This window comes from Natrix helvetica, assembly GCF_964273705.1.
Source record: "Natrix helvetica genome assembly, chromosome: Z".
In the NCBI taxonomy this organism is placed as follows: Eukaryota; Metazoa; Chordata; class Lepidosauria; order Squamata; family Natricidae; genus Natrix; species Natrix helvetica.
This window is the reverse complement of record NC_138554.1, coordinates 141908602-141935620: the sequence shown is the minus strand read 5'-3', so window position 1 is coordinate 141935620 and position 27019 is coordinate 141908602. Positions and strand designations below refer to the sequence as shown.

Below are 27019 nucleotides of genomic sequence, written 5' to 3'. Positions count from 1 at the left end.
CAGAGTTGGAAGGGATCTCAGAGGTCACCTAGTCCAACCCCCTGCTCCAGCAGGAGACCCTTGCAGAATCAAAGAGCTGGAAGGCACTTCAGAGGTCATCTAATCCAACCCCCATGCCCGAGCGGGAGAGACCCTACCTACGCTATTCTGGACAAATGGCCGCCCAGTCTCTTCTTGAAATCCTCTACTTCTTCTCCCCGGGGGTCTCTTCTCTCTCTCCCCCTTGCTTGTGGGCCACTCCTACGGGAGACCCTTCCCCATCTCTCTCGCCCCTAACTGGATGCCGCCCCTTCCCCCTCTTCCCTCCCCATCGCAGGGACGGAAAAAGGAAAAACAGCAAAAGAAAGCGAAAGTCTTTCGGCGGCGGCGCTGCCTAGAAACTACGTGATTGAAAAGAAATAAGATACAGTTGGAAGGGACCTTGGAGGTCTTCTAGTCCAACCCCCTGCCTAGGCAGGAAACCCAATACAGTTTCAGACAAATGGCTATCCAACATCTTCTTAAAGACTTCCAGTGTTGGGGCATTCACAACTTCTGGAGGCAACTTCTGTTCCACTGATTAATAGCTCTCATTGTCAGGAAGTTTCTCCTCAGTTCTAAGTTGCTTCTCTCCTTGATTAGTTTCCACCCATTGCTTCTTGTTCTGCCCTCCGGTGCCTTGGAGAATAGCTTGACTCCCTCTTCTTTGTGGCAACCCTGAGATATTGGAACAATGCTATCATTGAACTTGAACTTCATTCAAGCCGTTCTCGATGTGGAGTCACGCTAGACAGCACTCTGAGACTCTGAGACAGCTTTGCTTAACAAAGCAGAATATGTAGCATTGACTATATCTATAGCGGGTGTGCCAGGGCTGGTTGGTTGCGCTCATTTTAAGATTAATGCTGTTGCGTGTAATTTGGCCAAAATAATGAATGCTACTTCTTTAGCTATTTTAGTAATTAAGGTGTTGCTTCAATCTTTCGGATGAATCACGAACCATCCATCACCAGCTCAATAAGTTACACATTTTGCCTCTGATTTGAAAATTGATACTTTAGGATCTTGGTGGGAAAGCCTTTGGGCTTGGATGCCCTCAGGCTTATTGGGAAATGTCCTACGTTATTCAGTCATTATTTGTGCTATTTTGATTGGCGGGTGCTGTTTTGTTCAGTGTCGTCCCTCCCTTTGCAATATCTGTATCACAGCTTTTTCCCCTAAAACCCTCTTCCACACTGCCTCAGGGTCAAGGATATGCCCTGCATAAGCAATTGTAAGGATGTTGCTCTTTTGATTAGGATTCTTTTATTAACCTTTCTTACGATACCTTGTCTAACAAAATAAAAAAGAGTTGAGATGTAGAAGTTATACAAAGGTGACGGAGAGGCCGTGAGCAGCAGCTGCCACGCGCCTTAGTAACCGATGACCTCAACTGTCTACGAGCTCACCTAATTAGTAGAACCAGGCAGCACCAGGAACTATTGTGTTATGTGAGATTCTACCCTGGCTGGGATGGTCGTAGAGATTGACAAGGAGAATAAGCCAATAACGATGCTCTTGCTACCTCTGCTCTTGCTTTGCTTGTTGAAACGGTATAAAAGCAAAATAAATTCTGTGGAGGCAGATAAGACATTTTGGACACCTGCCATGATGGATTTCTGAGTCCTAGAGAAAATCACACACCCAAATCCCCCAAGTCTTAACAGTTCCTTCCCTTACTTGCCTTCCATCACTGGGCTCCCCCGTCCAATCAAATTCACACAAGAATGTTTTAAGAGCGGATCGTTTCCGTTCCCATCCGGGTGTTCTTGAAGCCCATCTCGGAGAGCCCGAAGCATCCCCCCTCCCATCCGCCCCCCAGATTTCATGGCACCTGCTACTAAATGGTTGCAAAGAGCAAACACGAACTGCCTGACCCCCACCACCACACACACAACCTCCCCCCCCACACAACCTTTTCATAAGTGAGGAGATTTATTGTGATGTAGAGGAAAACATGTATATATTTATTGTGATGTACAAAATAGGTGGCAGCCAACATGAATTCCCAGGAAAACAAGTGGTGAGAAAATATCTCATATCCCTTGATGCTTTTTGGGGCCAGAGGGAGCGAAAGGGAAACGTTTCCAAGATTTTGCTACTATTAGTAAAAGGGCAGGGAGAGAGGGAGGGAAGAAAGGAAGAAGGAAGGAAAGAAGGAAGAAGGGAAAGGAGGGAGGGAAGGAGGAGGGAACAAGGAAGGGAAGGGAAGAGGGAGGAAAGAAGGAAAAAGGAAGGAAAAAGGAAGGAAGGAAAGCAGGAGGAAGAAAAGGAAGAACCGAAGCGAGGAAAGGAAGGAAAGAGGGAGGGGGGAAGGAAGGATGGAAAGAATGAATGAAAGGAGGGAGTCCTTTCACCCGAGGGGAGAAACCAGATTCTCAGGAGACGGAATTGGGTCGGGGAGACTCTGCTACCAATTTCTCATGTGGGTTTTCTGGAGGGAAGCCGAAGGGAGAAGAGCAGAGCGGGGACCTTTTGCCAAGTTGCCACGATGAGGCCGAGGCTCAGAGATAATTTTTTTTTTGGCCTCCCCTAAAACAAGGGGCACCAGGGAAAGTTTTTGTTTTTCTTGAAGTCCTCCTTGTCGGCCCTCATCATGTCTTCCGTGTAGCAAGGAGCCCCTTTGTTCTTCTCCACCAGCTCATCAATCATGGTCATCAGTTCGGCCACCTGAGCCTCTCGTTCTGGTCCTTCGGCCTTGTTGTTGAAAGCCAGGAAGCGGCCATCACAATTGTACGCATGTTCCTTCAGCTCGACGTTCCCCTGGGCGATGAAGTCCTCCAGAGGCTTTCGTCCCAGATCTTCTTTCCGGGTGAACAAGAGGATCATGTAATTCTTGGCCTTCAGGCTGAAGATCTCCTTGATAAAGCTAAACACTTCCTGCTCCTCTTTGGTGAAAGTGTGGATACGAATCACCTGCAGAATGACGTGGGGACCCGGGGAGCAAAACTTCAAGCACTTACTCACTTTAGTGGACGTTTCTAGCTCGGGACGCCCAGTATCGAGAAATCCAGGCGTATCCACGACCACCACCTTCCTGCCGTTCACCTCGGCCTCCTCCTTTTGGCAACACTGAGTGATGGAACTTGAAGCAATCCCGGTTTCAAAGACTTCCTTTCCCAGAATTGTGTTTCCCGTTGCGCTTTTCCCGTTGCCGGTTTTGCCCACCAGGACAATCCTCCGTTCCTGCCCTACAACCGAAAGGGGGAGAAGAGACAAGAAGGGGACCAGTCAGGAGCATTGTAGATGGGTAGGCTGTTGCCTGAGGGAGGGGTCATAGGCGGTATCAGACATGAATCCCTGAGTGCGATCTCAATCCAACCCACCACAAACGCCTTTTTTCTCTCCCGCTCATTTCCCTTGAACATTAATAGGTCAGATTCTTGTAGTGAGCTTAAGCTTGCAATCAGTCTTGATACTCATTTGAACTGCTGAACTTCCTGATTTTCCTGGCACTTGGCCTCTCCCTTTCTCTTTCTTTTCTTTCTTTCTTTCTTTCTTTCTTTCTTTCTTTCTTTCTTTCCTGTTTTCTTTCTCTCTCTCATTTCTCTCTGTCTCTCTTTCCATATCTACCTCCCTCCCTCCCTCCCTCAACCCATCCATCCTTTGTGGGAGATGACAAGGCTGAGGCCAAGGGAGGGGTGAAAGGCATCAAGAATCCCTAAGCGCTCACAAGCAATCTAAATCCAGCCCATCTTAAACTGTGGCGATTCACAAGGTGGGGGCAAGGGAAGTCATTAAAGGGGGAGAAGACTCCCTTCAACAAATGCCTCACTTAACGACAGAAGAATTTTGGACTCCATTTTGGTCGTAAGTCAAGATCTGCATGTACTCTCCCATCCGGGGAAGACTTACTTTGGATATGTCCAGACATTTCCAGAGAAATTGCACAGCACAACTCTAGAAGTTTCTGTGTGAGAAGCAAAAAACAGAATCAGCCAGGGAGTCTCCCCATCCCCAGTGGACCCAGGGAGAAATCAGTGGGAGGAAGGAAGGAGGGAAGGAGGGAGGGAGGAAGAAAGAGATGAAGGAAAATAAGGAAAGGAAGAAGGAAGAAAGGAAGAAGGGAGGAAGGGGAGGGAAGGAGGAAGGAAAGAAGGAGGCAGGGAAATAAGAGAGGGAGGGAGGCAGGGAAGGAGGGAGCGAAGGGAGGAGATGAGGAAAGAAGGAACGAAATGAGGGAGGGAGGAGATAGGAAGGGAGGAAGGGAAATAAGGAGGGAGAATGGCTGGAAGGCAGGAAGGAAGGAGGGAGGGAGGAAGGGAGGAAGGGAGGGGAGGGGAGGGAGGGAAATAAGGAAAGAGGGAGGGAGGGGAGAGAGGAGATAGGAAGGAAAGGAGGAAGGCAGATATTGGGGAGGGAGGAGATAGGAAGGGAGGAAAGAAGGAGGGAGGGAAATGAGGGAGGGAGGAAGGCAAGAAGGAAGTAGGGAGGAGATAGGAAGGGAGGAAAGAAGGAGGGAGGGAAATGAGGGAGGGAGGAAGGCAAGAAGGAAGTAGGGAGGAAGGAGATAGGAGGGGAGGAAAGAAGGAGGGAGGGAAATGAGGGAGGGAGGAAGGCAAGAAGAAAGTAGGGAGGAAGGAGATAGGAAGGGAGGAAAGAAAGAAGGAGGGGGGAAGGAGGAAGAGGAGATAGGAAGGAACGTGATGCGGAGGGGGGCATAGAGAGAGAAAAGGAAGAAAAGAAGGAAGGAAAGAGAAAGGGAGGGAGGGAAAAAAACCTAGAATCAACCAGGAAGTCTCCGACTCCCTCCCAATCAGGGCCCCTCCCCACTGATCCTGCGCCCTCCCCCCACCCCCGCTCATTTTACAGATCAACCATTGGAAGGGACCTTGCAGGTCATCTAGTCTAACCCCCTCTCCCCCAACAGGCAGTCCTTCAATTTTGGGGACCTTTGGAGAGTTTTTCGGGAAATGAGGCGGGGAGGGGCGGGGGTGGGAGAGGCGTTAACGCGCAAAGCGACGGAACCCCCATCTCTGTATCCCCCTCCCCTCTTTCTCTCCCCAGAGTCTCCGCCGGACAGACACCAACCTGAGTGTCTCCTTCTGGCGGAGGGGGAGTGATGTGAGGGTGAGTGGGTGGGTGGGAGGGTCTCCGCGACCACCGCTTCTCTTTGCTCCAGGGAAGGTCCGCGGGTCGCTTCTGTCTGTCCGCCGATCGCCGCACAGAAACAGCCTTGGTAGAACCGAAAGAAGGAAAGCGGGGGGGGGGGCTACCGGGAGGAGGGCGGAGTCTCCTCGGATTGGCTGCACCGGCGGAGAAAAGGGGGGAGGGAGAGACGTCTCCCGGCATCCCAGCCCGCTCTCCATCCTCTCCGCCACCCCTCCCCGGAAAGCCCCAACTTAGCTAAAGGTGGCATCTCCCACCCGCCCAAATTTGGCTCCCCCCCCAACCTCCGATGATAACCCGAGCCCCCTCCCCACAAACGACGCGAGTCGGAATCCCGGCCAAAGGGGCTTGGGCGGGGTGGGTGGGTTGGACTAGATGACCTCGAAGATCCCTTCCTACTTTTCTTTTTTGTTCTATTCTGTCGGAATCCTTCCTGGGGTTTGTGTGTGATGGAGCTGTCGCTTGGGAGAAGAGCCGATTGCGCCCGCGACCCCTTCCCACTCAAACACACACACACAGCCCGTGGGAACTCTTCCTCCCCCCTTCTTTTCGCCCACTCCCTCAAAAGCGAGGCGGACTTCAGGAAAAGGGTCGGGGGGGGCTCTTTTTCCCGACGTCACGTGCTTTGAGCGAAGCCCACGGAGAGCGCGCGCGTGGGGGCCGCGATCCAAAACTTGCGTCTGGTCCCCAAAACGCCCCGATGCAATAAAGTTATAGCGATAGTCGTAGCGCGTAAGTTTTATATGCCGCTTCACAAGGGTTTTTACAGATGCTTCCAGGCTGTCCTCTCTGCGGCTGCGCGAGATGGAAGCGGCGAGGGGGGGGAGAGGGCGAAAGCGAAAGTGTTCGGGGCAGCTGCTTTATTTGGAAATCACGTGCTTGAAAGAAAGCGATTCCCCCCCCCCCTCAAGATACACAAACACGCAAACATGCGGCGGGGTCGTTGACCGCAAATACCCTTTTTATTACTTTACTTTAGTTTATACTTTACCCTACACTTTACTATACACTTTACTTCATTTTAATTTTAAATTTAAATCATTGTCGTTCATCTTTTGCATAGAGCGACCCCTCCCCTCGCAGGCCCCCTCCCCAGCCTCCCGAGTTGAAAAAGGGCGGCCCACAATTGGAGTGAGGGCGGGGGGGGGGAAACAGACCCCCTCATTTCATAGCCAGCAACCCCCGTCCCTGAAAGGGCAGATCGGGACACTGGGAAGAGACGGGGGAGGGGGGAATGATAGACTTGGAAGGGACCTCAGAGGTCATCTAGTCCGAGCTGGAAGCGGCAGGGGGTGGGGGAGAGGGCGAAAGCGAAAGTGTTCGGGGCGGCTGCTTTGTTTGGAAATCACGTGCTTGAAAGAATGCGATTCCCCCCCACTCAACATACACACACACGCATGCGCGGAAAGAAAGGCATTGCATTGCCTTCCTCTCAGTAACCTAATACTTATAAGTATTAACACTTATAATAGTATTCATTATTTATATCTCTCCATATATTTGTATTCTCTATTTTCTGTCTTGGCTTCTGTTTTCTAGCCACTTGTACATTTTCTTCCATACTTTATAGAAGTCCGATTCTTCTCTTTCTTTTAGTTCTATTGTCATTTTATCCATTTTCCTGATTGTAGTTTCATCTGAGGGTGTATAGATTTTTCCCCAGTTTACGCTTTACTTTACTCTATACTTTACCCTTTACTTAATTTTAGTTTAAAATTTTTAATTTTCATTTTAAATCATTGTCGTTCATCTGTTGCATAGAGCGACCCCTCCCCTCACACGCCCCCTCCCCAGCCTCCCGAGTTGAAAAGGGGCTGCCTACAATTGCGGGGAGGGCGGGGTGAAGAAACAGACGCCCTCATTTCATAGCCAGCGACCCCCGTCCCTGAAAGGGCAGATCGGGACACTGGGAAGAGGCGGGGGAGGGGGGAATGATAAGACTTGGAAGGGACCTCCGAGGTCATCTAGTCCCATCTCCTTCTCAAGTAGGAGACCCTTACAGAATAATAGTCGGAAGGGACCTCGGAGGTCATATAGTCCGACCTCACCCCCCCCAACACAAGTAGGACACTGAGTTGACCAACCAGACCTGGTCAAAGCCCTTCCCCCTCCCCCGCAGAAGACGCCCGCCCCGCCTCCGATCGCGGGGGTGGGGGAGGCAGAGGCGAGCAAGCGGGGCGTTTCCCGTCGGGACTTTTCCGCCCAGCCCCGGCTTTTCTTCTTTCTGCGGGTGGGGTTTGGGTGGGGTTGGGGGCTCCCAGTGCCCCCTCCTGCGGCCGCAGCTTCGCGGGACGCCAAAGTTTATCGGAAGAACGGAATCGCTCCCCCCCCTCTGGCTTTCGCTTTCCAACCGAGGCGCCCCCCCCACACACACACACAGAGCGAGGAACCAGCGGCCGAGAGCTCAGGTAGGGCGGGCGGGGGGTCTCAGCCGGTCTGGAGGGGGGGAGATGGGCGGTGCGGCCGACGGGGGGATGAGAGGGGAAACGTGTCGATCGTTTGCAAAGCGGGACGAGGAGGGTCCACACTCCACAGCCCTACAGGGGCGTAGCTTCCCCCTTCCCCCCCGAGTCTTAGGGACATAGCCCCCCCCCCAGGTCTTTAGGGATATAGCTTCCCACCCCGGAGTCTTCGGGAACAGCCCTCCCCCCGGGGTCTTCAGGGACGAAGCCAACCCCCCTTAGGGGACGGAGCTCCCCCAGGCTCTGCAACTGGAGCGGGGGGCATCTTCCTTCCTGTTAACCCATCCGTTGTTACTTGGGACCCCCCAAAAAACCCCACAGCCCCAAGGAACCGAGTCTCAGAAATCCACCTGCCAGGTTCTAGTAATCTGAAGCCACAAAACAGCTTTCTGTACGTGCCCAGAAGCCCGGGCAAAGGAGAAAGTCCCGGGAATGTAAGAGACAACAACTTTATCCCCTCCTCGTCCCTGCCCCCAAAGCTGAAGCCCGGGGATAAAAAAATAAGCCACTGGAGCCCCAGGGGACACCCCTTCCCTTACACCTTTAGCAGCTAAATTCTGCCCGGGTTGGACTAGATGACCTCCAAGGTCCCTTCCAAGTCTGTTATTCTGCAAGGGTCTCCTGCCTGACTTGGGGTTGGACTAGATGACCTCTGAGGTCCCTCCCTTATTTCCCTCTTCCCTCCCTCCTTCCTTTTCCTCTGTCCCTCTCCTTTTCCTTCCTTCCTCCTTCTTTCCCCCTCCTACTCCTTCCTTCTTCCCAATTTCCTCCCTCTCTCCTTTCCTCCCTTCCTCCTTTCTTTCCTTCTCTCCATCCCTTCTTTCCTTCCCTCTGTCCCTTCTTTTCTTCCTTCCCTTCCTTCCCTCCCTCCCTTTCCTTCCCTCCCTCTCTACTTTCCATACCTCCCTTCTTTCCTTCCTTCTTTCCTCCCTCCCTCCTTTCCCTCCCTCCCTCTTCCTTCATTCCTGGTCAATCCTTTTCCCAGCTCCCAGTTGGGGTCCAATTCCTGACTATGATGCCATTTTCCCAGGGACACTTCACTTCCCTTCCCTGCCTTCAGCCCTCCTTTCCTCCATCTCGAACCTTCCACCTGCTGCCTGTCTGTGGATTATCCTACCGGAGCTGCTCCTAATTCTCCATTTCCCCCTCCAATCTTTCAGGCCGCCGCCATGGAGTGGAGAGGCTTAACAGGTAAGAAACACAATCACAACCCACAAAAAGGACCGTTTTTTCCACACGTACAACCATGGCAGCGTCCCTAGAGTCTCCGGGGTCCCAGGATCCGAATTCAGATGCTCAGCAACTGACTTGTACTTATGACGGTTGCAGTGTCCCGGGGTTATGTTGTCCCCTTTTGCGACCTTCTGACCAGCAAAGTCAAGAGGGAAACCAGATAATATTCTCTCTGTCTGTCTATTCTTATCTTTCCATCCATCTAGTATCTATCTATCTATCTATCTATCTATCTATCTATCTATCTATCTATCTATCTATCATCTATCCCATCCATCCATATTTATCTATCCTGCCTGTGTTTATCTCTATCATCCATCCATTCATCTCTCTCTACCCAACCACCCACCCCACCCACCCCTATTTCTACTACCTCTCTCTCTTTCTCCCTTGCTTGTGGGCCACTCCTACAGGAGACCCTTCCCCATCTCTCTCGCCTATAACTAGATGCCCCCCCTTCCCCTCCCTTCCCTCCCAATCCCAGGGACAGAAAAAGAAAAGGAAAAAAACAGCAAAAGAAGGCGAAAAGAAATAAGGTAAGGCACCCCCCTCCCCTGCCCCACACACAAAGAGACAAAGGTAAACAGGCGGGGGGGGGGGCACTCAAAGCAAGCAGGCTATTTTTTTTAGATGTACACTACATTTCCCCAATACAGTACAAACAGGAACTTCCTGTTCTTTCTAATAGCAATTTCAAATCGATGCAATTCTCTTTATGTTATTTCCCCTTTTAATATATTTCATTTGCGTTTCACCATTTTTAACCCACTTATTTTACTCATCTATCTGCTATATTGGGTGATTACCTCTAATAAATTTAAACTCTCTTGTGTGCATATATACACACACAAGAGAGTTTAAATTTATTAGAGGTGTGTATCTATATGTATGTTAATTCTTCTTAACTTCTATTTTTGGGTTTTATTGACTTTGTAGAAAGAAATGTCCTTCTGTGTTGCAATCATTAATTAGCCTGGTGCAGTGGTGGGTTTCTACCGGATCGCACCGGATCGTGCGAACCGGTTGAAGAATGAACCCGGAAGTAATTTCCGGGCCCGCCCCCTTGGCGTTTTTTTTGCATCGGGGCTGACTCCCCGCCGCCACTGCTGTTCCTTGTCTTCTGGCCCGTTTCCCAACTGGCCTTTCCTCGCTTGGAGGGCTTTGGAGGGAAGCTTCTGCAGAAGCCCGGGTGAGTGACAACAAGTTCCCGCCGTTACGAAGTCTTTTCTGAGCTGTGCGCGCGCGCCTGTTTTCCACGGTGTGGAGCAGCAGCGAGGCTCTGCGAGGCCGGCAATGACTCAGGATGCCATCCGGGAAGACGAGGAACGCGAGGGGGGACCGTTGACGGCCTCCGCAATCATCGCTCGCCTCGCAGAACCTCGCTGCTGCTCCACGCCGTGGAAAACAGGCGCGTGCGCACAGCTCAGAAAATTACAGCCTCCGAGGCTCAGAACGCTTCGGAGGGAAGCTTCTGCATAAGCCCGGCCGAGTGACAACAAGTTCCCGCCGTTACGAAGTCTCGGAGGCTGTAATTTTCTGAGCTGTGCGCGCGCGCCTGTTTTCCACGGCGTGGAGCAGCAGCGAGGCTCTGCGAGGCCGGCAATGACTCAGGATGCCATCCGGGAAGACGAGGAACGCGAGGGGGGACCGTTGACGGCCTCCGCAATCATCGCTCGCCTCGCAGAGCCTCGCTGCTGCTCCACGCCGTGGAAAACAGGCGCGCGCGCACAGCTCAGAAAATTACAGCCTCCGAGGCTCAGAACGCTTCGGAGGGAAGCTTCTGCATAAGCCCGGCCGAGTGACAACAAGTTCCCGCCGTTACGAAGTCTCGGAGGCTGTAATTTTCTGAGCTGTGCGCGCGCGCCTGTTTTCCACGGCGTGGAGCAGCAGCGAGGCTCTGCGAGGCCGGCAATGACTCAGGATGCCATCCGGGAAGACGAGGAACGCGAGGGGGGACCGTTGACGGCCTCCGCAATCATCGCTCGCCTCGCAGAGCCTCGCTGCTGCTCCACGCCGTGGAAAACAGGCGCGCGCGCACAGCTCAGAAAATTACAGCCTCCGAGGCTCAGAACGCTTCGGAGGGAAGCTTCTGCATAAGCCCGGCCGAGTGACAACAAGTTCTCGCCGTTACGAAGTCTCGGAGGCTGTAATTTTCTGAGCTGTGCGCGCGCGCCTGTTTTCCACGGCGTGGAGCAGCAGCGAGGCTCTGCGAGGCGAGCGATGATTGCGGAGGCCGTCAACAGTCCCCCCTCACGTTCCTCGTCTTCCCGGATGGCATTTGGAGTGATTGCCGGCCACACAAACCTCGCTGCTGCTCCACGCCGTGGAAAACAGGCGGGCGCGCACAGCTCAGAAAATTACAGCCTCCGAGGCTTCGTAACGGTGGGAACTTGTTGTCACTCGGCCGGGCTTATGCAGAAGCTTCCCTCCAAAGCCCTCCAAGCGAGGAAAGGCCAGTTGGAAAAGGGGCTTTGCTCCTGCTCCGGGCTGGAGGCTTCCCTCCGAAGTCTTAGGATGTTCTGAGGAGCCCCCCAAGGAAAAACGCCGCTGCCAGGTAGTTAAAAGTACCTCTCTGATTCTGTCAGACTCTGTCAGTCTCTCTCTGATTCCCTCTCTCACTCCCTCTCTGTTCCTCTCTCTCTCTGTCTGTCTGTCTCACTCACACACACACACACACTGTGGTCACCTTGTTGAGTGTTCCAATCACATTTGAAACACTCAACAACTGGCCTGCATTTATGGTATTTTGCAGCATTCTGCAGTCATAGGACCAAAATATATGGTTAAAAGCATAGTGAGGGAGGGAATCAGAGAGACTGACAGACACACACACACACACACACACACAGAGAGACAGAGAGGGGGAGGGAGGGAGAGAAAGATAGAGAGACACACACAGAGTGAGTGATTAAGTGAATGAGTGAGAGACAGACACACCCACATACACAGCGTGACAGAGAGAGAGGAAGGGAGGGGAGAGAGACAGAGGGAGAGACAGAGACAGACACACACACACACACACACAGAGTGAGTGAGAGACAGACAGACACACACACACAGAGTGACAGAGATGGGGGAAGGAGGAGAGAGAGACAGAGATACAGAGAGAGAGACAGACAGATAGACACCCAGAGAAAATGACAGAGGGAGACAGAGAGGGAGAGAGGGAGAGAGAGAGAAAGAGCCAGAGAGAGAGAGAAAAAGAAAAAGAAAAAAAGAAAGTGGGAGAGAGAGATGAAAGAAAGAAAGAAAAAGAACTTATGACCACAATTGAGCCCAAAATTTTGGTTGCTAAGCAAGAGCATCGTTAAGTGAGTTTCACCACATTTTCCAAGTTAGCCATGCCCACCTGGTCACATGACTGCCAAGCCACTCCCACCAGGTCACATGGCCAGCAAGCCACTCCCACAAAGGAGGCCACACCCACAGAGTAGGTTCCAAAAAAATTTGAAACCCACCACTGGCCTGGTGCCTTGTGGAGAAATACTTCGGTCTCAATATACAAAAGAATACACATAAAGACTTCAAAGAAACACATTTCTCTCTGGCTGTCCTTGAGCAGAAGGGAGTCCGTTGCAGATAACATTTCGACATTCCATTCCTGCCCGAAATGAAGGGGAGGTTTTAGAAAAGGCATTTATCTTTAGGTGCGATATCTCTGGCTGTGTAACTACTTTTTATAATCACGTGTAAAGTTTTGCTATGTATGAAATCATAATCTTCCTTTTGCTATTCCTTTGTTTGCCTTCTGTAACCGCCCATTTTTGTAACCAATAAAAGGGACGTGTAGGTTTAGATTTACGCGCTCCCATCACGAGAAAACTGTCTCTTCTCATCATTTGGTCTGTTTCCTGGGAGGCCCACCAGTGATCCTTACACTTCTGGGTTCGGCTCCAAGTGGGGGAAAAGAACCTGGAGACATGGAGGCTGCTTGGAAAGATGGTTTTAATGGTGGACAGGACCACGTGGCTTGAGTCCTGGACAGAAAAGGTGATCCCATGCCCCCCCCCCCAAAGTTGTAATTGATTGAAGTTTTTTTTTAGTCCCACAAACACACAATGGCAAGAAACGTGATGGAGCTGGAAATCAGGTAGGCAAAGAAATGTTTGGGAGAAGCGAGGACCTGGGCAATGCTGGGTGGGGCAACCTCGATGCCATAGCACTAAAATGGAGAAAAGGGCAACAGCGGCCATGTTGTGAAAGAAGCCTCTTTTCTTCTTTCCTTTCTGCTTGTCTTTCCCCCCTGCTGGTAGCTCTCCTCATTTCCCTGTGGATTCCAGCGATCGGGCAGGATCCTTTTTAGTAGCAGGGGGGAGGGGGGAACAGAGCAGCCAGCACGAGTGGAAGAAGCCTCTTTTCTTGCCGCTTGTCTTTCCCCCGTTCCAGCAGCTCTCTCCTCATTTCTGGTTTGCATTGGGCTGTTTTTCGCCCTTTGGAGGCTTCAGGGAATCCTCCGGAGATTAAAAAAAACTATCGAAAATCAGCTGGCCAGCGGGTGCATGCGCACTGGAGCTGACAGGGCAATGCCTCGCGTGCCCTCAGAAATGGCTCCGTGTGCCGCCTGTGGCACGCGCGCCATAGGTTTGCCATCACGGCCCTAGAGAGTTGCCCCTGCATGGGCCCATGTGAGTCTGACAACCAATCAGAATACATTTCTTACACAGGAACAGGAAACAGAGAGGTGGGACTGAACAGGTTATAAAAAGCCTAGCAAGCCCCTCCATCTTCCCTTCTCTTCCTTTCTCTTCTTCTCCACCAACATTGAAGCATGTGATCACCTTTTCTGTTCAGGACTCAGGCCATGTGGTCTTTTCCACCATTAAAACCATCTTTCCAAGCAGCCTCCATGTCTCCCATGTCTTTTTCCCCACTTGGAGCCGAACCCAGAAGGACATTTCTTCCAACAAGATCTAGCTTGCCATTGCTTTCATCATAGGTCTGAGAAAGTTAGTTTCGTTCTTTCTTTTCTCTTCCTTTCTTTCCCCCTGATTTGTTTCCCTCTCTTTTCCCTCTCTCTCATTCTCTCCCTTCAGCTCTCTTTCATTTCTTTCTCCCTCTCCCCCTTCTCCCTCTAATTTGTTTCCCTCTATTTTCCCTCTCCCCTATTCTCTCCTTCCAGCTCTTACATTTCTCTCTCTCTCTCTTTCTCCCCTTTTCTCTTTCATCTCTTTCTTGCGCTTGAAAGCAAAATACCCTCCTGGGCCAGGATCACAGGGACAGAGTAGTGAGTAGCTGGCTGCGGTGCGTAGGAGACTCCTCAGCGCCAGACTCAGTTCGGTCCCCTTCGTGTTGACTGAGGAAAGAGCTGGAGCAGTCACCTCTGGATGCAGAGTTCCAGAGCCCTGCGCAAGGAGAGCTCTTCCCTCCCTGCACCCAACCAGCTGCAGCTGCTGCTCCCCATTCTCCTCCTTCCTGAGCCAACACGAAGGGGACTGCGGCTTGCGCTGACCTGAGTCTGGCGCTGAGGAGTCTCCAGTTACTCACCTCATTGCACAGTGGCGACAGCGGGAGGAGAGTCATCGTCCCCTCCGCCTTGATATTTTGCTTGTTCGCACGCGCGCAAGAGATGAGCACAAGAAAAGGGCTGGAGTTCTTCCCGACCCTGAGTTGCCTGCGAAGGACGTGGAATCGCAAAAGCAGGCGACAGGCTCATGCCTTCTCGGAGCGGAGAGCAGATTGCACGATTGGGTCAGCAGGGAGCCGCAGGAGAGGGGCCAAAGCCTATTAAGACTGTTACCCATGTTAGATTCTGCCCATCAACCTCCATCACTCGGAGTGAGCTGCTTTCCCAGCATCTCTCTTCTCCCCCTCCTCGCCTCCATTCCAACTCCTACTTCCCCCCCCCCACACACACACACCCCTCTCCTTCCGCCATGTGGGGAACCCGAGCCGTTCTTTCCCTTCGGGCCAGCCTCTCTGTGGGAGGCTCCTCGGCAACCCCTGTGAAAAGGTCGTTCGACCCCAAAAGGGGTCGCGACCCACAGGTTGAGAACCGTTGCTCTGAAACAAATACTAAGTCATCGGCATAGGCTTGGATCTCATATTCTTCATTTTTAAGTCTTAAACCTTTTATTCCATGGCCCTTCCTAATTTCATTTATTAATATTTCCAGAGTTAGTATAAACAGCAAAGGACAGATGGGGCATCCCTGTCTAAGTCCCCTTTTTTATTTCGATCATCTCTCGTTAGTTCTCCGTTCATCAGAACTTTGACTGTCTGGGTGTTATAAAGTTTTTCTATCATTTTTGTAAATTTTTCTCCAAATTTCATCCTATCTAATTATGTTGTTACAAATTTCCACATTACATTGTCGAATGCTTTTTGTGCACCAAGGAAAACCAGTACCAATTGCTTTTCTGGATGCGCCTCATAATATTCTATTATATCTAGGATGATTCTCGTATTATTTTTAATGTGTCTGTGAGGTCAAAATCTGTTTTAATCTGGATGTATTCGTTCATTTAGAACTTGTTTAATTCTTCCTCAAGCAGGCTCTTTTTGTCCGTCTCTTTTAATCGCACAATGGCCGCTTCAGGTAGTGTCGCCTCCTCCTCCCCACTTCCCCTAGCCCCTCCCCCCTGCCCCCACCCATCCGCAAAAGCCAGCCTCTTTCCTCTGCATGCCGCTTTACAGAGAGCCCCACCCACGTGCCCTTCTCCCAGTCTCCCAGCAGCCTTTCCATCAGAGTAGAGCTGGAAGGTACCTTGGAGGTCATCCAGTTCAACCCCTACTGAAGCAGGAGACCCATACATAGTAAGACACTTGGAAGAGACTTCAGAGGTCATCTAGTCTAACCCGCTGCTCAAGGAGGAGGAGGCTTGCAGAATTCCAAAGTTGGAGGGGAACTTGGAGGTAATTTAGTCCGGGACCTCTGCTCAAGCAGGAGGCCCTTACAGAATCATAGAATCAGAGTCGCAAGGGACCCCAGAGGTCATCTAGTCCAACCTCTGCTCAAGGAGGAGGAGGCTTACGGAATTAAAGCGTTGGAGGGGACCTTGGAGGTCATCTCGTCCAACCCTTGTCAAGCAGGAGAGCCTTACAAAATGACAGAATCACAGCTTTGGAAGGGACTTCAGAGGTCATCTAGTCCAACAGCAGGAAACTCTTACAGAGTAAGACCCTTAGAAGGGACTGATGGATTCAGAGACCAGCCAGAGCAGGGGTCATCCAAAATGTCCGTCTGCCTTTTGCAGAGTTTATTCTTTTTCGGAGGCCTTTTTAAAAAAAAAAAAATGAAAGACAACATAAAAAATTATCACCCATTACATACGACATGTTGTTTGGTTATAAGTGTTTGTGCATCCATATTTTCAATTACGTATACAATCACAAAGTTTCCGTCTAATATAACTAAGTACCTCACTTTTATTGTACATCATATATTCAATGATGGTGAATATTTCTTTCTTTTTAGCGAACCTAATTCCCTTATATTCTTAATTGTCTATTTAATAACAATATACCTTTATGTAATCACTTATCTCATTCTGATTATTTTTACAGTGTAAAAGAATTTACCAACTGTTTATGTTTATACATCACTACTTTTGATTATGCATAATCCCGCCAATCATCCATCAAGTATGCTTATGTTGATTGTTGTCCTTGTACATTATACTTTCAAGCGCAAATGTTATTCCTTCATTTTTAAAAAGAGTATTCTAAGTACTCACTTCATACATATACCAATCTTTCATTACTTCCTTATTAAACTATTTATCAGCAATAAGATATCTTTATAATATACATCACTACTTAGAGTCATGCATAATATCACCAATCATCTATCAAATATACATAGGTTCATTATTATCCTTATCCTTCATTTTAAAACAAAATATTCTAAATTATTCAATTCATATATATGTCAGTCTTTCATTGTATCGTTATTAATCTATTTAACAACATATTTGTATTATCACTTATCTCCTTCGATTAAAACAAAACATTTTTCATTTCCAGGATTTTTTATCAAGCCACAAGGGAAGGGACTTCAGAGGTCATCTAGTCCAACCCCTGCTCCAGCAGGAGACCCTTAGAGTAAGACAGTTGGAAGGGACCTTGGAGATCATCTAGTCCAAACCCCTGCTTGAGCAGGAGACCCTTACAGAATCACAGGGTTGGAAGGGACCTTGGAGGTCATCTAGCCCAACCCTCTGCTTGAGCAGGAGACCCTTACAGAATTACAGAACAACAGAGTTGGAAGGGACCTAGTCCAATTGGCTGCTCAAGCAGGAGACTTACAGAATCATAGAATGACAGAGTTAGGAGGGACCTCAGAGGTCATCTAGCCCAGCCCCCTGCTCAAGCAGGAGACTTACACAATTAGAGTTGGGAAGGGACCTCAGAGGTCATCTAGCCCAGCCCCCTGCTCAAGCAGGAGACTTACACAATTACAGAGTTGGGAAGGGACCTTGGTGGTCATCTAGCCCACCCCTGCTCCAGCAGGACCCCTAAAAAGCTGTCCAGTCTTTACCTAAAAGCCTCTGGTGATGGAACACCCATAACCTCTGGTGGCAAGCAGTTCCATGGGTGAATGGTCCTCAGTGTTAGGAAGTTTCTCCTTCATTCCAGGTTGCTTTTGTCCTTGATTAGTTTCCATCCATTGTTTCTTGTCCTGCCTTCTGGTCTTTTGGAGAATAGGTTGAGCCCCTCTTCCTTGGGGCAGTCCCTTAGATATCCGTTTTCTTGCAGAAATTTCATGACCCAACCATGTAACACCATCAGGACTAGAAGGACATGTGATTTGTAAAGAGGAGGAGGAGGAGGAGGAGGAGGAGGAGGAGGAGGAGGAGGAGGAGGAGGAGGAGGAGGAGGAGGAAAAAGAAGAAAAGAATTCTGGGGGACTTTGGTGTTCTCACAGCTTGGTTGTTTTCTTGGAGACATTTCACGACCCAACCAGGTAACACCATCAGGACTAGAAGGGAATGGGATTTGTAAGGAGGAGGGGGAGGAAGACCATAGGGTTTTGGGTGCTCTCTTAGTGTGCTAGTTTTCTTGAAGACATTTCATGACCCAACTAGGTAACAGCATCAATGCTAGAAGGGATTGTTCGGATTTCCAGTGTTTTATGTTTTCACTGAGTCCTGGTCAATCCGATGATTGATGGCTCCTTGATGACACCCCCCACCTGGTGGTCAAGCAGATATTACAGGGTGTGGGTGTGTTTGGAACAAATTAGCCTGGGATCGGTGCCCTGTGTGTGTGTGTGTGTGTGTGTGTGTGTGCGCATGTCCCTCCCTCCCTCCCTGTCTGTGTGTCTCTGTGTCTGTCTCCCTCCTTCCCTCCCTCTCTCTCTGTCTGTCTGACTGTGTCTCTGTTTCTCTCTCTCCCTCCCTCCCTCTCTGTCTGTGTGTGGGAGTCTGTCTGTCTGTCTCTCCCTCCTCTCTGTGTGTCTTTGACTGTCTCTGTGTCTCTGTCTCTCTTTGTGTCTGTCTATTTGTCTCTCTCTCCCTCCCTTTTTCTCTCCTTCTCTCTCTGTCTGTCTGTGTCTCTTCCTCTCTCTCTCTCTCTCTCTCCCTCTCTTCTCTCTCTCTCTCTCTTTCTCTCTCTCGATCTATATATATCTATATCTATATATAAACTAACAACACAATTTCAGGAAATAACATTTCCAAGCTGCCAAGCAGATGATTTAAATTTTATTTAAGTGCCTTTTATTTCAGAGAACAATTCATAGATGACAGAGAAAAACATTGTTCCTGTGGGCAAACATATTCCAATAGCCATCTCAGGGGTTGCCCCAAAGAATAGGGAGTCAAGCTATTCTCCAAGGCACCTGAGTGTAGAACAAGAAGCAATGGGTGGAAACTAATCAAGGAGAGAAGCAACTTAGAACTGAGGAGAAACTTCCTGACAGTTAGAACAATGAATCAGTGGAACAGAAGTTGCCTCCAGAAGTTGTGAATGCCCCAACACTGGAAGTCTTTAAGAAGATGTTGGATAGCCATTTGTCTGAAATGGTATAGGGTTTTCTGCCTAAGCAGGGGGTTGGACTAGAAGACCTCCAAGGTCCCTTCCAACTCTGTTATTGTATTATTGTATCCAAAACCTTTCCATCTCTTCATCCAAAGATTTTTGTTGCGCTCAAAACAGGCCCACAAGAACCCAAAAACTGTGATTAACAATTCAACAAAACTTTGGCTGACAGTTTGATATTAGGAGAGCAGTCTCTAAATTTTGCAGCTTGGCGTCCCATCTGGGGCAGGGGAGACGGGGAACTGGGTTGTGTGAGCGGCGGGCTGGTGTGTCTGTAGCTTGACTCGTGCAAGCGATGGGGCAGACATGCATACCCATGCACATACATGCAGTTCAACTGTAAACTAATAATAATAATAATCTCCCGAAGGACTCGGGGCGGCGTACAATAAAAAACACATAAAATACAATATGGACAATACACACACAAAATAAACGAATACGTTTATTTATTTAAAATAAACTGAGCTACATACACATGTGTGTGCACACCGAATCATGCAAGTTGAATTGCAGGCGTGTGTCTGTCGGCCAAGGGCTCGCGCGAGTTGAGTTGTGCATGCGTGTGTGCCGACCCATGGTCCAGTTTCAAATAGGCAACTTCATGGTAGTGGGCTGCTTTAAGGGGACCAGCTAGAGATGCTGGTTCTTCGTGGAATCGGCTGGGAACCATGGGAGTCGGTGTCCCAGTCCCCACTAAAGTGGGAACCACATAAGATGTTGTGGAGGCGACTCGCAACACCAACGTGCAAGCCTGATGTCCCCATCCACATGTTCACAGGACTTTTTGCCACTGGGATTTCCTGCCGAGTGGAGCCTGCCAGGCTGCTCTGAAAAGATGATCCCGGACGGTCCCCCCAAAACGACGGAGCAAACCTTGCCACCCTGACAACTGCTCCCCGTGGTGGCTCGCCAGCCGTGCGTGGAGACAGGAATACACACATCTACTCTACATGGATCTACATGCATCCCCCACTGGCCAAGAGTGAAGAGAGATCATCCAAAAAGCGGAGGAATTAGCTCCCAAAACGATCTCTCTCAATGTTTACTTTTGATTTTTCCCCACCGAAAGGTAAGGCCTTTTTGAGAAAATCTTTGGCTTTTTTGCCCCTTGTGGGTGAAATCTCTCGAGGCTTCTTGACTATCTCCTCAACCATCTCTATCAGCTCAGAGACCTGCTCCTTCCTTTCTTCTCCCTCGGCCTTGTTGTTGAACCCGCAGAAGCGATGGTTGCACTTCTTCATCAGCTGATGCAGATATTTGTTCTTGGCTTCTTTGATGTAATTCTTCAGGGAATCCCCTCCCAGATCCTCCTTGCAGGTGAACAGGACAATCGTGCGGTTGGCGGACTCGTCCCCAAAGATTTTCCAGACATGCTTGGCAGCCGCTGCATCTTCGGCCGTGAAGCGCCCCACCTGGGTCACAAAAATGAAAGCATGGCGACAGTTTTCCAGATCCTTTTCCAGGGATTCCTCCAACTCTTTGAGGTCAAAATTATCTGGCGTGTCGATGACAGAAATTTTCCTCCCCTCGCAGGTTTTCTGCTCCTTTTGGCACTCTATGGTGGTGGTGCTTACTGCCAAGAGGGACTTGAACGCCGGTCGGCCTAGAATGGTGTTGCCAGTAGCACTCTTCCCACCTCCGGACTTTCCAACCAGGATGAGCCGGAGTTCGTCATCGTCCCCTGGGGGTTTGGAAGACAGTGTTAGGGTAGAGTGTAGTTACACTGCTCAATGGAATTCAGTTCAGGTATTCAACTGCTGATGAGAGAGAGAGAGAAAGAGACAGACTGACAGACAGACAGAATCTGGCCCATGGGGCTGCCTTGGAAACAGCAAAGCACTGGCCCGTGGTGCATTTGCCAGAGAAAATGAAGCTTGGGAAGACCACGGCCGTCTTGAGTTCCATTTTCGCTGGCAGAGCAATGCAAAGGATGCTGAGCTGGCCATGCCCACCCTGGCCATGACCCCCGACACCCACCCCCGAGGTCAAACATAGCCCTGATGCAGCGCTCAATGAAATTGAGTTTGACAGCCCTGATTTAGATGATATATGAGATACATGAGAGAGAGAGAGAGAGAGAGAGAGAGAGAGAGAGAGAGAGAGAGAGAGAGAGAGAGGGAGAGGGAGAGATGATATAGGTAGGTAGGTAGGTAGGTAGGTAGGTAGGTAGGTAGGTAGGTAGATAGATAGATATTTATTCTTCGTATTTCTAAACTGCCCCCTCTCCCAAAAAGGGACTCGGGGCGGTGTACAGTCCACACAACAAATAAAGATAAAATACAAATATAAATATAAGATAAATATAATATAAGATAGATAGATAGATAGATAGATAGATAGATAGATAGATAGATAGATAGATAGATAGATAGATGGATGATCTAGATAGATAACTGATAGATATAGATGATATAGATTATATATAGCTGATAGATAGATAGATGATAGATAGATAGATAGATATACATGATAGATAGCTCATGATAGATAGATAGATAGATAGATAGATAGATAGATAGATAGATAGATAGATAGATAGATAGATAGATGATAGATGATAAAGAGAGAGGGAGGGAGATGGATAGATACAGAGACAGATATTCTCACAAACACACACACACACACACACACACACACACACACACAAACATTATCCCTGTGGGCAAAGGTATTCCAATACCCATCTAAAACCTTTCCATCTTTTCATCCAAAGACCCACAAGGATCCAATAAACAGTGATTTATAACTCAACAAAACTTTGGCTGAGAGTTTGATATTAGGGGAGCAGTCTCTAAACTTTGCAGCTTGGCATCTTGTCTGGGGCAGGGGAGAGGGGAACTGGGTCGTGTCAGTGGCGGGCTGGTGCATCTGCAGCTCCACTCATGCGGGCGACAGGGCCGGTGCACACACACATGTGTACAAGCAGTTTAATTGTAAATTGAGCTGTGTACACATACGCATGCGTACACCGGTTCTGCCGCTCTTGCGAGTCGAGCTGCATGCCTGTGTCTGCCAGTCCAGCTCTCATGTGAGTTGAGCTGCACATGTGTCCATGCGTGCCAGCCCATGGCCCAGTCTCGAATAGGCCATGGCCTGGTAGTGGGCCGTGGTCCATGGGTTGGGGACCCCTGCTTTAAGGGGACCAGCTAGAGATGCTGGTTCTTCATGACATCAGATGGGAACGGTGGGAGTTGTTGTCCCAACCCCTATCAAAGTGGGAATTGCACAAAATGTGACTCGCAATGTCAACTTGCAGGCCAGATGTCCCCATTCTACATTCACAGGAACTTTTGCCACTGAGATTTCCTTCCAAGTGGAGAAGGGGCTGACCTTCTGCTTAGAAAGATGATCCCGGACGGTCCCCCACGAAGGCCAGAGCAAATGTCACAGCACTGACAGCGTCTCCCTATGGTGGGTCGCTAGCTATGCGGGGAGACAGGAATACACATGTGTACATGGATCTACATGCATTCCCCTCTGGCCATCACTTGGGAGAAGTGGAGGGGGAAGCGGGGTCATCCAAAAAGCTGAGGAACTAGCTTTCAAAACAATCTATCTCAATATTTACTTTTGATTTTGCCCCCCCTCCCAATCAGATATTTTTGAACAAATATTTGTTTTTTTCTGAACCTGGTGGGATGAAATAGGGTTTCCCTCCATTCTCCTTGTCTATCTTCTCAACCATCTCCATTAGCTCGGAGACCTGCTTCTCCCGCTCGTCTTCCTTGGCCTTGTTGTTGAACCCACACAAGCGATGGTCACACTTCTTCATCACTTCACACAGATGTTTGTTGTTGGCTTCTTTGACGCAATTCTTCAGGGAATCCCCTCCCAGATCCTCCTTGTGGGTGAACAGGACGATCGTACGGCTGGCAGACTCGTCCCCAAAGATTTTCCAGACGTGCGTGGCAGCTGCCGCGTCTTCGGCCGTGAAGCATCCCACCTGGGTCACCAAAATGAAGGCATGGAGACCTGACTGGCACATGTGACGACAATTTTCCAGCTGCTTTTTCAGGGATTGCTCCAATTCTTTGGAATCGAAAATAGGTGGAGTGTCAATGACAGAAATTTTCCTCTTCTTCCAGGTTCCCTGCACCTTTTGGCACTCCACAGTGGAGGTCTTCGCTGCCACGAGCGACTCGAACGCCGGTCGGCCCAAAATGGTGTTGCCAGTAGCACTCTTCCCACCTCCGGACTTTCCGACCAGGATGAGCCGGAGTTCGTCATCGTCCCCTGGGGGTTTGGAAGACAGTGTTAGGGCAGAGTGTAGTTACACTGCTCAATGGAATTCAGTTCATGTATTCAACTGTTGACAGAGAGAGAGAGAAAGAGACAGACTGACAGACAGACAGAATCTTGCCCCCGGGGCCATCCTGGAAACAGGGAAGCAGCAGACCGCAGTGCATCTGCCAGTGAAAATGCAGCTCGGGAAGGCTACAGTCTTCTTGAGTTCCTTTTTCTCTGGCAGAGCAATGCAAAGGATGATGAGCTGGCCATGCCCCCCGAAAACCCTCCCCCGAGGTTAAACACAGCCCTGATGTGGCCCTCAATGAAATTGAGTTTGACACCCCTGATATAGATGATAGATACATGAGATAGATAGATAGATGATAGATAGATAGATAGATAGATAGATAGATAGATAGATAGATAGATAGATGATAGAGATAGACACATATAATGATAGATAAATATAGATAAAATAATGGTAGATAGATCGAGAGAGAGAGAGAGAGAGAGAAAGAAAGAAAGAAAGAAAGAAAGAAAGAAAGAAAGAAAGAAAGAAAGAAAAAGAAAGAAGCAGGAAACAAGAAACAACAGATGGAAACTAATCTGGGAGAGAAGCAACCTGGAATGAAGGAGAAACTTCCTAACAGGGAGGACAAATAGCCAGGGGAACTGCTTGCCACCAGAAGTTGTGGCTGCTCCATCACTGGAGGTTTTGAAGAAGAGACTGGATAGCTATTTGTCTGGAATGGTAGAGGGTCTTCTGCTTGAGCAGGTGGTTAGACTGAGGTCCCAACTCCGTATTTCTATGATTCTATAAAGGTTTGCAGCTCAAGCAGAGGGTTAGACTAGAGGACCTCTGAGGTCCCTTCTAACTCTGTAATTCTGTAAAACTCCTGTTCGAGCAGGGGGTTGGACTAGAAGACCTCTGAGGTCCCTTCCAACTCTATGCTATGCTTCGACACACGCACACTGAGCCCAACCCTCCCGCTGTGGTAGCATTGGCAAGCCATGAAGCACAATTCTTGGTCAACGCTCACCTTCTTCCTTCGCTTCGGCTCCGTGGTCCTCCGGGGGCCCCTGAAAGAGAACCAGGAAGCAGGTCAGACAGCAGATGGTGACGCCCCAAGATAGAGCAAGAAGAGACTGGGCAGTCACTTGTCTGAAACGGTCTCGGCCGGGTCTCCTGCTTGAGGAGGAGGTTGGACTAGAGGGCCTCTGAGGTCCCTTCCAGCTCTATACTGATGATAGATAGATAGATAGATAGATAGATAGATAGATAGATAGATAGATAGATAGATAGATAGATAGATAGATGATAGATAGATAGATATAGACAGACAGACAGACAGACAGAGATACAGGGCCCAGACTTGGTAGGAGCAGGGGAGAAGGAAGGAAGGAAGGAAAGAAGAAAAGGTGAAAGAAATAAAGGGGGAGTAAAAAGGAAGGAAAGAAAGAGAAAGAAGGAAGGAAGGAAGGAAGGAAATAGGGAAGGAGAGGAAAGAAGGAATGAACAAAATGAAGGAAGGTAGAAAGGAATAGATGGAGGAAAAAAGAAGGAAGGAAGGAAAAGAGGGAGAGGGAAAAGAAAGGTAGGTAAAAGGAGGACCAGGAAGGAGGAAAGAAAGAAAGAAAGAAAGAAAAGGAAAGTGGGAATAAAAAAGCAAGCAAGGAAGGGGGGAAGGAAGGAGAGAGAGAAAGAAAGAAAGAAAGAGGAAGGAAGAAAGGAAAATTGGGGGGGGTGAGAAAGAGAGGGGTAAGGAGAGAAATAGGGAGTGAGGGAAGGAAGAAAGAAAGAAGAATCCCACCGATTTTGCCCTGAGAAATTTGCAATCCTTTTCACGATTGGTGTCCGGTCATCCCCTCCCCCCTTCCCCTTCAAGTCCTGCCCAAGTCCCAGCCGCAACTCCGGAGCCTCCGGACGCAAAGCGAGGACCTTCGGGGGTTGTCGGAGGTCCGGCAGTCTCCTCTGCTCCCCCCCAGCGATCAAAGGGGGCATTTCCTTTTGGGGGGGCGTCTTTCCGCCTACCTGGACCCTGTCTCCTTTCTCCGCCGAGGCCATCCAGCCGTTTGCCCGGGATCCGTTCGGCTCCTCCGCCGGCTGCAAAAGCGAAAGGAAAAAACAAGGCAAATCCAGCGGATCTCTCGGCAGCCGGGAGGGGGGACAAGGACGGCCTCTGAATGGGCAGAGCGACCTACTGGTGGGAGCTGAGGCGGAGACCCCGTTTGGCCTTGGAGGGAGGGGGAAGGAAAGGAAGGAGGGAAATGAAAGAGTGAGGGAGGAAAAAGGGGAGGGAAGGAGAGGAAAGGACAGAAGGGAGGGAGAGAAGGAAAAAAGGGAGGGAGGGAGAGAAGGAAGGAAGGAGGGAGGGGAGATGAGGAAAGGACAGAAGGGAGAGAGGGAAGGGAAGAATGGAAAGGAGGGAGGGAGGAAAGAAAAGGGAAGGAGGTGAAGGAAAGGAAAGGAAAGAGGAAGGGACGGAGGAAAAATGGAAGGAAAGAGGGAGGGAAAGAGAAAGAAAGAAAGAGCTCCTTTCTTGTCTCCCCCCCCCCCATAAAGATCTTATCTACAAAGAGGGGGCGCGCACCGGGACAGGCACTGGGGGGGGGGAACTCAGCCCTCCTTCGCCCATTTCTTCCTTCTCCCCCCTCCTCCCCCCCCCCGCCTAAACCAGCCGGACCCCCTTACCTTCGTGCTCGGGATCCGCGCAACTCCGAAGCGGGGGGGGGAGCCTTGCATGTCTCGGGAGGGAGAGCAAAGGCTCCACTGCGCGCAGGGGTCCGATCCGCCCGTGACTCGGCCGCGGGCAGGGCGGGTGTCCCGCGCGTGGGAAGGGAAAGCGAAAGTGCCAGGCGATCTGCCCCGAAGGGGAAACTGAGGTCGGGCAGAGGCGGCTGAAGCCTTTGGGCGCCTTTGGGGCGGAGGAAACTTCTCCTATCTTGGCTCTTGGCGTGGATTCCGTGGGGTGGGGGTGGGGGGAGGGCGGAGTTAACCACTGCAAAATTTCCTTCCTCGCGACGGTCCCGGATTCGTCTGCTTAGCAGATCGGGCGGGTCGAGGAAGGGTGGCAACCGACGCTCGGGGAGGGGAGGGGGGGAGCTTAATTCGCTTTTTCTGGGTTCCTGAAAACTGGCCTTTTCTGGTGGGGGAAGGGAAGAAAGGAGGAGAGGAAAGGAGAGGAAAAGAAAGGAAAGGAAAGATGAGGAGAATGGGGAAAAAAGCAGAGGAAAGGCGGGGAGAGGAAAGGAAAGGAAAGGAGGGAGAGAGGGAGGAAAAGAGGGAGGATGGAAGGACGGGAAAAAGGGGGGAAGAAAGAAGTGAGGGAAGGAGAGGAAATGAAGGAGGGAAGGGGAAGGAATGAAAGAGAAGGTAAGGAAAGGAAAAGGGAGGGAGGGAAGGAAGGAGAGAAACAGCAGAAAGAAGGAAGGAGAGGAAAAAGGGAAGGAGAGGAAACGGTGGAAGGAAGAAAAGAAAGAAAGAAGGAAAGGGAAAGAGGGAGGGGGAGGGAAGGAAGAGAAACAACAGAAAGAAGGAAGGGAGGGGAAAGGGAAGGAAAAGAGGGAGGGAGGGAAGGTGGGAGAGAAAGGATGGAGGGAGGGAAGGAAGGAGAGGAAACCATGGAAGGAAGGAAGGAAAGAAAAAAAGAAGGAAAAGAAGGAAGGAGGGAAGGGGAAAAAAGATGTTGAGATTTTGGGAAAAGTGCAGAGAAGAGCAATTGAAGGCCTGGAGACCAAAACGGTTGCAGGATTTGGGGTTGGCTAATCTAGAGAAAAGAAGGACGGGGGGGTCGTGAGAACAGCCTCCCAGGGCTTGAGGGGCTTTGTAGAAGAAAAGGGGGGGGGGAAATCTATTCTCCAAAGCCCCTGAAGGCAGGACAGGAAGCAATGGATGGCAACTCATGCAGGAGCGGTGCAACCTGGAATTGAGGAGAAAATGCCTAACAGTGAGGACAATTCACCTGTGGAACAGCTTGACACCAGAAATC

General features: G+C 50.0%; 1 protein-coding gene across 1 annotated transcript; it reads right to left on the bottom strand.

The window, feature by feature from the left end:
* Positions 1-1956: 1956 nt before the first annotated feature.
* On the bottom strand, positions 1957-25906 carry LOC309381810 (GTPase IMAP family member 8-like). The gene is made up of 10 exons (XM_081933093.1): positions 25723-25906; positions 25063-25134; positions 24071-24110; positions 22434-23036; positions 19822-20484; positions 19376-19496; positions 5748-5922; positions 5050-5193; positions 3874-3928; positions 1957-3209 (listed from the first exon to the last, which is right to left on the bottom strand). Exons 1-10 carry the CDS (start codon positions 25771-25773, stop codon positions 2551-2553), a joined length of 2583 nt encoding a protein of 860 aa, XP_081789219.1. The 5' UTR covers positions 25774-25906; the 3' UTR covers positions 1957-2550.
* Between the last annotated feature and the right edge of the window lie 1113 nt (positions 25907-27019).

Coding starts and splice junctions, on each gene's coding strand:
- LOC309381810 (XM_081933093.1), bottom strand. CDS start 25,773: ATGCAAGGCTCCCCCCCCCGCTTCGGAGTTGCGCGGATCCCGAGCACG. Junction 5,923..19,375: donor TATTTGAAACTGGACCATGG/GTCGGCACACAC, acceptor CATCTCGCGCAG/CCGCAGAGAGGACAGCCTGG. Junction 3,929..5,049: donor CGCCAGAAGGAGACACTCAG/GTTGGTGTCTGT, acceptor CTTCTCACACAG/AAACTTCTAGAGTTGTGCTG.